Genomic DNA, 14026 nt, shown 5'->3' on the forward strand with positions numbered 1-14026 from the left:
TATTGTGTAGTATAAATTATGATCATTATTTAAAATAATGAATAAATAATAAACTATACATATAAAAAAATTGAGTCCCTACTTGATTATACAAACGTATTGAATATTTTGAAATATAAATAATAAATATACGTATAGGTAATTACATAATATTTAATATAAATTGATAATTATTACTACAGTTTAATAATTATTTATGTATATACTATATATATTATATAAACATATGTAAAGTATTTGCCCCGTGCAAGAAATTATAAAATAAAAAAATGTGGCATTATTTTATTTTTTTGAAGTATTTTACTATTAAAAGGAGTTAGCATCACTGCATCAGTACTTAAGCTAATTGTATATTAAAAGTCTTTAAGTGTAACATACTTAAAATATTAAGACAGAATACTTGACCCAGACAGCAAAAAAATGTTGTTTCGATATTGTATGAACAATTCATTTTAAATGATGAAATTGAATGGATATTACATGCGAGTTGAATGTAAATTTTTTAATATCCATGCAATATCCTAGCAATTTTATTTGGCCACCTAAAATTATGGATTTAATATTGAATTTACAATCATGCATTGATATTTTGTTCCAATATTAAATAGATATTGAAAATAATCTTGAATGAATATTGCTTGAATAATGTTTAATATTCATAAATTATTCAAATAACATTGCTTCACCAACATTTTTTTAATATTTAAAATTAATAATTGACTAAATATTGGATTGATTTTTTTAATTTTGTATTCAATATGCATTCAATATTCATAGCTGAACTTCATAACTGATGAATTAATAAAAAGCATCAATCATTACAATTTTCTTGTAGTTTTGTTAAGATAATATAGTATGATAGTATAATTATTATAATATTATACTATAATTATATTATTATAAAAAATATATATATACCTACATAATAACTTTATCAAATCCAGGAAAAACATTTCCTCATAAGATTTATCAAAATGTACTAAACGTGGCTATTTCTACAAAGAATTAAAATATTATAATAGTATACTTAATAAATGCTTCTATAAAATTATAAAATGAGAAAAATGATCAGATTATTTATTATTTCACAAATGTACTCATCTCAGTCTAGCAGGAATGGCGAATCTATAACAGTTATGGTACACATGTCACTATTTTTCAAATCAGATAATTTGAATATAAATTATAACACAACATTTTTATTTTACTCATAGTATAATAATGAAATTATCTAATATTATATGGTCCACCATTCCATATGTAGCATAATAGTGACTCACAATATACTGAATTTATATACAATTTCTAGCTTTATAGTATATACCTAACTACTATGAAAAATAGGTACTTATTATAAGAAACATACCTATATATTTTTACAATGGAAAATAAGAACACTAATATTGAAGCACTATTACATTGCTGTTTCTTTGAAAGACAATTGTTTTAAGATACCTACATAACTATTACAGTCATCAAATAAAATTGTGGAAAAACAAAGTTAAACACAATTAATAGGTATATCCATTATAATATTATAAATATGAGTGCAATATAGGCATATAGGTATACCTGCAATTTACACCATTATAATATGTACAAATTGTATAATTCAATATAATATATCTAAAAACATTAATACTATTCCCTATTATAATGGGTGTTATATTTTATATAATATCTTACCAAAAATAATGGAACAAATATTTAACGTGGAAAAAGATTTTTTGTTCCTAATGCCATAAAATGAATATACACATAGAATTTCGTCGTTAAATAATTTTTCGAATATGCGTTTAACTGAATGTTTTATGTCTTTACCCATTGACCAAGTAATTTCAGTAATCTGAAAAAAATAGAATTATAAAATGTACATTTTTGAACCACTACATATAAAACTATAATAAAAATGCTTTAGATTTTCAAGTTATATCTATCACAATGTATAACACTATTCAAATAAAAATATATCACTTACTAATTGAGACCTAAATTCATTGTTTTGATCAGGGTTTATTAGTTTAGCTTCCAATGCTTGTAATTCATCCGCAGTATTGATAGTTTTAATAAATGGTTGGTCTATTAAAGATTGATTTGTATGATTGATTGAAGCCGTCATTGCAGGTTTATCAATTTTATGTTCGATTTTCTCAAGAATATCGAACAATAATCTGTTGTCATACCGTAACCCAGCAATTTGTTTTTCAACAGATTCTAATTTATGCTCTAAAAAAAAAATATTTAAAATTAATTTTACTTAAAAAATGTATTGATAAGATTACACATAATTTTAAATAACTATTAAAATTGTTATAATGTATATTATTTGAATACACTTGTTATGAAAAAAAAATAGACATCATACATGATTATGTACTTACCCAATGTTTTTATTGTACCCATTAATTCATCATTATTAGTGTCATTACTATTATTATAATGCTGTAAAACCAGTTCAGGTTGTAGAACCTCTATTCCATCAATTGAAGAAACTTTACAATAGTATTTAAAAATAATATATTATAAAAACAGTTATAAGTTTTTTTAATTTTTTTTAAATATTTATTTACTTGATGAATCTCTTTGTAGTTTTTCAATGTTATTAAACAATAATTTATTGTTTTTTGGAATGACTAATGATGATGCTACAGGAGTTGACTTTACTGCAGGTGATGTATCTGAACCTGAAATACTTTTATCAGATGAAAGAGATTTTGTGAATGGTTCATATGAAACGTCTTTGTCTGAATCATCTAAAATTTCAACATATACATTCTTATATTGCTTACATAAAGGTTAAATTTAATTTTTGTTAAATATAGGAGTTAACTATAGTATAATATTATAGTATCAAGAATAAAAACAATATCATTAAGACACAAGGTATTTATGATAAAGTTCAGAACACTGAAAACCATAATATAAGTCCTTTGTATTATATCTAGGAAAAACTTAAATAATTTAAAAAAAGTAAAATGTATAAGGATAATTTAAATAAGTATTAATACATAATAGGTATAAAAAATTACCAAATTCTGATGCACTTGATGATTTTGTAGGACTATTATATTGAGGAACTTCCATTTCAATTGGTTTTTCTTTTAATTTTTTAAAACTGTTATTAGAAATAACAGTTTCATTTGAGCGTTTCATTTTTCTTTTTTTTCTGTTGGTATTTTCATGTTCAGATAAATCTGAAGTATTAGTAGCAACTTTTACTTTAGATTGTGCTTCAGAGAGTGATGCTAGTAATAACAATATTGGTAATCAAAATAAATAAGCACTTCAAATGTATAATTACAAATTATATAATTGTATAGACGTTTAAGTTTAAATTAAAGCAGCTTACCAATATTTCTTTTAAGCTCTCTCGCATCAAATAAATCAAATTCAACTGCATTGTAAGGAGATCGTCTACTTATTAATTTATTTATCATTGCCAAAGAATACATAGATGATTTGGGCCAAGCACATTTACCCAATAATGCATCATACCAACAAGATGGAACTGCAGATACAGAATTTTCTTTACTGAATATTACAATAGAATACACCATGTTACACCGTTAGGATAACTACCTACACAAATTAATAAAAGATAGTTGATATATTGAAACAAAATGGTTTTATTAAGTTTATACAACAGTTATACAGACAATATAAAAATAATATAGGTACATAATTTATAATTAATATTCATTAAGTTCTTATGAACTATAAGCTATTATAACAAATTAAAAAGTTTATATAATATATAATATTTAAAATCTTTTAGGCTATTTAATAAAATAATAATGTTTATTAGCCAAATATAATAATAATTACAGAACTAAGTTCTTATTCGTTATTATTAGTATGTAGTATAGGCATAGCAATATTATTATTACAGTCATCACCATAAGATTTAAAAACTAAATATTTTTTAATAATATCATTTATACAGTATAACTTAAAATCGTCAGATAATTTATTTACAATAAAAACATTCAATTTTTTGGATTTAATTGGATTTTGATAAAATAAAGTTTTTTTAGTAAATATTTTTCCTATAATTACAATCTGTCCAGTATTTAAATCTTTTATAATATTGAAAACTTTAACTACATTATTCAATGTACCAAAATAAGAATCAGAGTCCTTATCAATTTTTATAGTTATTAATTTGTTAGTTAAAATCAGGGTTTTATACTGATTTCCTTGAATTATAGTATTTGGTAGAGGACCATTATTATGTTGTCTTTTTAAAATGGGGCTTTCATCATGATATGTATTAGGATTATTACTGGTGTTAATGTCAATTTCTTTTAAGCGTTTCACAATTTGTTCTAAGGGTTTTTAATGTTTTCTTAACATGGCCTTAAATGTTTTCATGAAATTCTCAAACGGAAAACAACTCACATTATCCAATGGACCAAATAGCTTATAATCTTGACATAAGTGTAATAATCCGTGTATATTATGGGAAATCAAATGTTTACCATAAATTACTTGAAAAGATTTGACAAAATAATTTAAAAGACCTTGAGCGAATTCTAAATATTTGCCTAAATTAGGACTTATTAATATTACCATAGAAATATGAAAAACCATAAAATTCATATAACATTTTTCAGATAAACAATCTTTTAGTACCAAAGGTCCAGAATAAATTAAAAATTGCCGAAGCTCAGTGGCTTTCCATCGACAAATTTCTTCCAAGTCCCTGGGTTTTCTACAGAATTCAACTGGAATATTATTTTTAATGGAACGTAAATTGGATGAAATTAATTTAATCTTAGAGCTTGGAAGGCGGACTGATAATGGTCCTTTCATCCATAGCAAGATAAGTTTGCGCATTACTCCTAAGCATGTTAGATGCATGTAATCTAGCAAAAATTTTTCTACAATATTAAAATTAGGCAAGTCTAAAAGTATGGTATTTATATTTGTAATATGATAATCTCCGTGGGTTCTTAAAACAAAACTATCATGAGTTCTCAAAGATGACATATTTTCTTTGTATGGGAAACAAGTACGATTACATAAAAATACACCTTCTTGTGTACATTTTGAACAAGAAGCAAGTCCTGTATGACCTTTTGTTTTTGTCATGAATGATTTGGCAGGTGCATCACAACATATTGCAAAAATGCTTACTGGAACTGATGTTTGATTAATTTTAAGGCCATCAGTTAATAATAGTTTAGTTTCAGCTATGAAATCATAAAGAAATTCATTAACATCTGTAGGTTTGCTTTTCCCCCAAAATAGACCAATAGGAAATACCTTTTTTGTTTTTATGTAACTATCGGGTTTAACATATGCTAAAATTGGCCACAGTTGACAGTTACTGCTATGAGATATTGGAAGTCCATCAACACCAATAACTAATTGTATTTCATTTGGAATATAATTTAAATTTGAAAAAAAAGTAAGTAAATAGTTAGTTAAGCCAAAATGAAAATATTTTCCATTTGGATTGACAAGACGGATTTGGTTAGTGTTAATTTTAGGAGTTTGAAGAAGAGTTCTTGAGTCTTTGGGAAGCTCTTCAAAACCTTTATGCTTTCTTAGAATAACTAATAATTCATCCAAATGACACTGTGGTATTTTACATTTAACTGCCCATTCTTTCAATTCAGATTGAATAGATACATTATTAACATTTGTAAGTATTTCAACATTCGATGAAAAGGGTGGAGATATAAAAGACACATTATTGACATTATTATCAGAAAGTAATAAGGTACTGTCAAAAAATTGTGTTTCAATAGTATTACCAGAATCAAATAAATTATTGTCAGAAAATTGTGTTTCATTATTATCTGAAAGTATAGAAGTTGCAGATATATGTGTTGCATGAAGTGGTGATTTGATTGAGTTTTCTGCAGAGGATTGGACTAAATTATTTGCATCTTGATTTTCCATTTGAATAATTCTCCTACGAGTACGCAATGAAACATTTGATGGATTTCTCCTTGAAATTTTATTAATTTTAGGCATCTCTATACAAGAAAAGCAAACATAAATGTCTATCAATGTTCTTATTGGTGCTAGTATAATTTATCAACTATTCCATTATTAAAGAAATGAGTAGAAATAAATTTTATACTTTTTATTATGTTTATTTGATTTGTAGATAAAATAATAAGATACCTATTGTGGTATATTGTGTAATATAACATATTGACAAACATTTTAACATTATACTCATATTAGATCACTCATTTAAATAACTCAAATAGATCTTTGGTTCCTTAATAACAATATACTATTTAGCCCTAAGCCCTAAATTATAGCATCCTATGGAAATCAGCAAAATATGTATACATTATGTATACATATTTTGCTGATTTATGTATTATGTATATATATATTATGTATAATACATAGATAGTCCCATATAAAAATACAACACACTATAATATTCCAATATCTACAGTTGTATCAATAGAGTAGATAATATAAAATAAATTAGTAACTAGTAGTATAGATAGTATAAATTAGTAAACTAAACTAAAATAAAATAAATCTCATTCTATTAGGTACTTATTATTAATTTATTATAATAAAAAAAAATGCAAATTTCAATAATAATTCATCCAATACACACCTAATAGTATTATTCAATTACAATATTTATATATTATGGTAGGTACAGCATAAAATTAACAGTAAAATAGAATAAAATTAACTACCTATGTATTAAAAGTAATTAAAATAAAATTTAAAAATACTTTGTGATACCCATAAAGTATTTAAAAAAATAAAATAGGTACCTAACCTACTACCTATTTAGACTTTTCTTGATTTATTTTATCATCAAATAAAACTTCCAATAGGTACTATTTAATTAAAATAGGTATTGGTATTATGGATAATTTTTAAATTATTTAAATATTTTACTTTTAAGTATTATATTTAGTATTTACTAGTATAATATTAACTATAATCAAAATCTCTTAGAATATATGGTTGTACAATATACATATAAAAATAAAATTATATAATTTTAATGTTAACAAAATATATAAAATAATAAATTATATAATTTATTATTTATAAAAAAAAAAGTATTATTTAGAAATACCTACATTTTTTTCAGTCATAACAAATGTATTTAAAAAATAATCATTGTATAAATAGACATTAGGTACATTTTAAAATGGACAAACACAAAAGTAATTTAGTAATACATTAATACCGGTAAGTTTGGATTTAGTATAACTTACAAATTCATACAACTATTTGTTTTGTACTATTTTTTAAATATTGTTATGAAGGATAGTGTATTTTGACAAATGTTAATCAATGGCCTACGTTTCTAATACATTTTTACCAAACCTAACTAGTAACTAGGTAAAGTAGTTTAAACCAACTTGGAAAATAATACATTTTTGTACATATACAATTTAAAAAATTCCCTCTTAATACCTATGCATGTTAATGTGCATATTATATAACTTATGTTTTAGTATCTTGGAATATTGCTTGTAAATGTTACAAATATTACCTACAATAATTATTTTAAAGGAAAAACCAATTCAAAAAATTATTAATTATTTTATTACCATAATAATTAGAATAGAGTGTAACTAGGATAATGATGCAACTAAAATTAATGTAAGACATCCGTTCGCTAATCACGGTGAGTTTTGACATTGTCATGAATTCGTTTTCCGCAGCGGCGACCATATAAATTATTATTATAATAAATGGAAATATTTATCCGTTTTTTGTTTAACGTAAAGTAACTGCTAATAAACATTTTTTTTCAATCGATTTAACTAAATGTATTTATAAAAGCACATCATAATATTTCCATTCGTATAATAATATATTTATATCACATTTTGGTTTAATAAAAAAAAAAAAAAAAAAACACTTATAAATAAATTATATTACGAATTGACCATACGTGTAGTAAACGTGTGTAATATTATTTTGACGATCGTGACATCGTGTAGGTACCTACAGATTTTTGACGCCTTTAACTAGCTATTTTAGTTTTAACAGAAATTGCTGATGATTATGATCGTTTTGGCCCTTTGGACAATATAAGTGCATTCCCAGGGCCGGCGCTACCAAAAATTTATAGGGGGGTGGAATTAAAAATTCGCCGATTCGAAGTATACAAATTGGCGTCTTTTTCAAAAACTTATAAAATAAAAATAAATAAAAACAACTATAAATTATATCATTAAACATTATATTTTCAATATATTTTTTTATAATAACATTTACAATTTTTGATTAGTTTCTTATACTTCTATTCTACGATGTTTCAAATGGGACCACTTCTTCACGAGCACCCTGGTATCAATTGTATCTAAAATATCCTTGTTAGTATTAAGTAACATTAAATTTTGAAGACGGTCAGCATTCATGGTAGATCGTAAAAAGTTTTTTATTAGTTTTAGTTTACTGAACGCTCGTTCATTGGAGGCTGTACTTACAGGGGCTGTAAACATTAATCTTAATATCTTGTTCATATTAGGCAAAATATTTTTATACATTTCTGATACATTTATGATATCCAAAACGTTTTTAGCGTCCTTGAAACGGTGAGCTAGCACAAGATATTCAGAATAAACTGCATCAAAATCCTTAATATTGGATACAGAACATCCTGGAGGGAATAAATTTATTATCTTTTCAAAGTCTTCTGCTGAATGTTTATAACTCAAAGGCACTTATAAAATATTAAATAATGGTTCAACAGTAGCAATGCATTTTTTTAAGTGTTCGGAAGTTAATGTTGTCAGAGTATCTAAAACTTTTTTAAATTCAGATCTGTAGAAAGTTTTTAAATCAAATATTGCCTGTGAACTTGGATTAGAATCTAATCTTTTTGGCAATAGTCTTCTCCTGTGTATTTTGTTGAAATCAGATTCAGGATTAATGTTTAATTGATGTGCATAATTAATAGAACTATCAATCAAATTATCCATGCCTATCGAATCATTGTTAATTTCATTGAAAATGCCAGTAGAACTATTTAATAGCATTACAGCATCAATTATGTTGAGATCTTTGGCTTCAAAACTTTCAGTTAAAATTTTCATTTTATACATCACGTTTTTCATAAAATATAGTGATACTACAAAGTCAAATGTGAGTATTTTTTTGGCGATTCCTAAAGCTTGAGATCTTGTGTTTTTGTCAAAGTACTGGGCTGTAGACATTTCTTCTAGTGTTTTTACAACTGAGTCAAATGAAACCCATACAGCTTTTATTGTCTCTGCACGGGCTGTCAACCTTGTTTTCGATAAATTACCTAACTGTAAAGAATTTTCAATTTCAGACAGACTTTTTTGCAAATGAGTATATCTTTTTGTACTTGAAGAAAAGAAAACATACATATGTTCGAGTACCAAAAATAAATCTCCAGCTATAACACTTGCATTGCAGCTGTGTTCAAGAAAAGTATTTATTCTGTGGGCTTGACAGGGTATAAACAAAACAGTGTGACCTAGTAGTTCTGACAATTTTTTTTGTGTGTCATTTATTTTGCCAGACATACTGCTGGCAAAGTCTTATGATTGAAAAACAACATTTTTTGGGGGCAATTCATTGTTAATTATGGTGCACCCTCAAAATATCCCATGCATCAAAATATCCCTCGTTCAAAATATCCCCTGTTAAAAATATCCCCGTTACAAATATCCCCCATTAAAAATATCCCCATCACAAATATCCTACGTTGAAAATATCCCCGTTACAAATATCCCAATTAAAAATATCCTATATTCAAAATATCTCCAGTAGTATTATCCCTAAATTTATAACAATATACATAAAAAAGCTTTTTAAACTTTAAACTTTTTTTTAACTTCTCATCAATTAGGTTATAGTTATATTAACATACATATTATTTGTAAATCATAGTGTATAATGAATATAAGTAGAATTCAATATAATAGTCATATAACACAGAACACTTTTAGCATTATTTTTTAAATAAAATATACATATAAAAGATTTTTTTTAAATAAAAAATTACACGCAAAAATAGTTAAGTACAGTAACATGGTCATATTAAGAACCACTTTTATCATTTTTATTATTTCAACAAAATACAGGTATTCCTATTACAAGTTCTAATAATATCTAATTACGCGGCTTAATATAAAGATATCGAAAATGAGATAATCATACATGACTATTATATTGAATTCTACTTATATTCATTATACACTATGATTTACAAATAATATGTATGTTAATATAACTATAACCTAATTGATGAGAAGTTAAAAAAAGGTTAAAGTTTAAAAATCTTTTTTTATGTATATTGTTATAAATTAAGGGATAATATTACTGGAGATATTTTGAATATAGGATATTTTTAATTGGGATATTTGTAACGGGGATATTTTCAACGTAGGATATTTGTAACGGGGATATTTTTAACGGGGGATATTTTGAACGAGGGATATTTTGATGCATGGGATATTTTGAGGGGGAACCGTTAATTATGACACTTTCAATTGTTTCTGCGATACCTAATCCAGTTTTGTCTGATCCTTCAATTATTTCCAGGAGCCTTTCTGATATTTCCCCAACCGCATTCACATACCTAACACAGACTGATAGCTGATCTCGATGTGAAATATCAGGTGTGGTATCTGCCATCACCGAATATATATCTGCTTCTTTTACTTCTTGAATATTTTTATTTTTTTACTTCATTACTTAATAAGTCGATAAACTCATTTTGTGAATCATGACTCATATAAGTGACATTATGTTTTCTAAATGCTTTATCATCAAGTCACTTTTTTAATACAGCATTATGTTTAGATAATAAAAGCACAATTTGATTAAAATTACCATTTTCTTCACTTCTTTTTTAGACAAGGTCTAGGATTAGGTTCCTCCTAATAAAAAAAAAAAAAATAATAATAATAATAATAATAATAAAAATTATAAATAAATAAATATAGTAATAATAATAATATATATATTATATATCCAAAGAAAAAAAATTAATATAATAATAAAAATAAAATAATAAATAATAAAAATATTAAAAAACATAATGTTTTTTTTATATAACTCCTTAATTGAGTGTCGGTCGGGTAAAAGTCTGTTGTTTTGATTTTTAAATTTTCTATGTTATATGTCTGTATGTTATGTTGAATGTTACTGTTTGTATTTGTTGGTTGTTGGTTGTTGGGTTGTAATATTAGGTCAGTAAGTTCGTCAATTGTTAAGGTTGAGTCATTTTTTTTAGTAATTAATGTTGGTAATTTTTTCTGTAATAGTTGTTTGTAACTGTGTAAATGGTTAGTGTAGTCAATGTGTATTTGTTCTGGAGTCGTTGTAAGTGTTATTGTTATGTTGTTAATTAATTTTTTGATAAACTGGTATTTTTTTATAATTTTTTTAATTATGTAATCTTTATCCCATGATGTCTTTATTACAGGTAATTTACAAAAGACTATTGTTGGAAGCTGAAACAGATGACAAAACACAATTAAATAAATTATTTGAATTTGTGAATCGTGATTATTGCCACTTACTCCATGAAACAAAGCAGTCCCAATATATGTTACATCGGTTATAGTAAGAATTTTGCTTGCCGTTGAATTTTTATTTGTATTTTTATAAATAGTTATTTTTTGAAGATCATCTATGTAATATATTGTTTTATTATTTATTTGATTGATTTGGACTAACTGTTTTTCGTTTAATTTATTTAATATTATTTTAAGTGATGTTTTTGATGCGATGAAATGTATATTCAACACCGCCATTATTATTTTGATATGATTAAAAATGTTACCAAGCTAAAATGAAAAAAAAAAGTGTTATAAAAGTGCTGTCAAGACGGATTTAGTTAGGACATAAACGTAAAAGTATTAACAAGTACCGTATTGTACTGTTGTGAGACAGTAGAATGTTCATTATAGGTATATAATGCACAAACTACATACAATTCAATTTCTTCTTCTTTAAATATAGTGTATTCGATTACAGAATCTTCGTCAATTGACACATCAAATGATTGGTAATCTTTAATATATGGATATCTGTTAAATTATACATTTTACGTTGATTATTAATTTTTTTTATTTTTTACTATTTGAAATTCAATATTTTAATTAATTATTGTTTTAAAATATACGTCATACTTACAACACATGTGTATGGTGATCATTAATGGTTGCATAATGATGCCACCATTTATCCATTACATTAATAAACTTAATAAATTCAAAATCAAGATATTTTAATACATTGTTATTTAATAATTCTTTCATATTCATTAAAAATTTATCATCCCTTATGAATATTTGTGTTTGACTCATAAATATATGTATATAATTTTTTACGATAGATAATTTTATTAATTTAGATTTGCTTTCAATAATTTGTTTGAAAAGATCACTGTATAATAATAAAAATATATATTTTAATATATAATTATATTAATATAATTAATATTTTTATACTTACTCATCAGTAGACGGGACGGAGTTATAATGAAATAATGTGGTTATCTTTAAATCTAAATCGGATACGGTTGTTGACTCTATTGAAGAAAAAATGAAATTTTGTGCGTTGTTGTTTGATGGAGTTTGAAAAAAATTTAGAAATTGATTGTTTTTTAATTGATTATGTAAGTTTGCCGGAAAATTGTTTGAACATTTTAAAAATTTGAAGTAATATTGAACTGATTTGCTATGGCATAATTTAATGGAATCTTTGACTAATTTATTAATTTTTTTTTTCCAATTTTTTTAGAAAATGAAGACTGGACATAATTTTTTACGAGGATTGTGATACTTTCTGAGTCATTATCTAGAATAGTGTTCAACTCATTTTTGGACTCTATATAATAAATTAAATTATTTACATCTGTGTATCGTGATAAGTTCTGTAAATATAATTTGTATATTATTATTATTGTTGTATTGCTATTTTTTTACTTTTTACATACTTTAAAATTATTGTTCATTTCAGATAAAATGGCGTCCCTTTGGTTCAATAAAATGTAGTTCAGATGTTCCAAATTTGTGAATCTACAATCGAAACTTTTCAAATAATAATATAAGGCCTCTATATTTGTATTTTTTAAACTCTTAATGGCCATAGCTATTTTTGCTATTAGGTCCTATAAATTATTAAGATAAATTAATAACAAATACCAATAAAGTTAAGTTAGTGACGTAGGAATATAACAGTTTTACTTTATTCGCTACATAAGGCCTTTTTATTAGCCTTGGAAAATGTGCAGTGTTTATATGTGTTATAAGTGTCATTTCAAAAATAAAATGTTGTTGGCAGAATGGGCACATAATTTTTAAAAAATGTAGAGTACTTGATGTCCGATCGGAATCATCATAATTTGTGGTGTCAGGCGGAACAATACCAACTGTAAAAATAAAAACATCAATTTAAATACCACCAAACAGTTTGGACTCCAACAACTCGACTCCAACAACACTTTATGCAAATTGTAAGTATCCAAAATGCATTTCCCATGTGATACAAATTCTCTGAATACGATAGCGGTCAGGTTTCTAAAATGCATAAATTTGTGTTAAAGACAGGTAGTTTTATTTAAAATGAATTAATGGATCAAATGATTTTTTTTCGGAGTGTAAATTTTGAATGAATAAATAATGATTTTATTTTATCATATTATAACGTAACCATGGAAAAACCTATAATCGAGACTGCGATCGGCCAGACTCCAGCCGTCAGCTCGGTGCCTACAGGGTTTTTCGTATTTTTACACAAAACTAGCAGGGATGGTAGCCAGAAACATTTGCAAACTAACAGTGAAGGTTTCAAGTCTGTAGTCCAATTATTAGGTATTTAAATAATTTTTTTCACGCAGTTGCCGGGTGATCACCGTGCGATCGGTCAGACTCCAGCCGTCAGCTCGGTGCCTACAGGGTTTTTCGTATTTTTACACAAAACTAGCAGGGATGTTAGCCAGGAATATTTGCAATAAAACAGTGAAGGTTTCAAGTTGGTAGTCTTATTATTAGATTTTTAATTAATTTTTATATAAAAAAGAAACCGTAAATATCGC

General features: G+C 25.3%; 1 protein-coding gene across 1 annotated transcript; it reads right to left on the minus strand.

The window, feature by feature from the left end:
- Positions 1-8672: 8672 nt before the first annotated feature.
- LOC149060168 (uncharacterized) lies at positions 8673-9500 on the minus strand. The gene has a single exon (XM_089228009.1). It carries the CDS (start codon positions 9498-9500, stop codon positions 8673-8675), a length of 828 nt encoding a protein of 275 aa, XP_089084135.1.
- Positions 9501-14026: the final 4526 nt, after the last annotated feature.

This window comes from Diuraphis noxia, unplaced genomic scaffold (assembly GCF_037042655.1).
Source record: "Diuraphis noxia isolate RWA-SAM2 unplaced genomic scaffold, SU_Dnox_SAM2 contig0001, whole genome shotgun sequence".
Taxonomy (NCBI): domain Eukaryota; kingdom Metazoa; phylum Arthropoda; class Insecta; order Hemiptera; family Aphididae; genus Diuraphis; species Diuraphis noxia.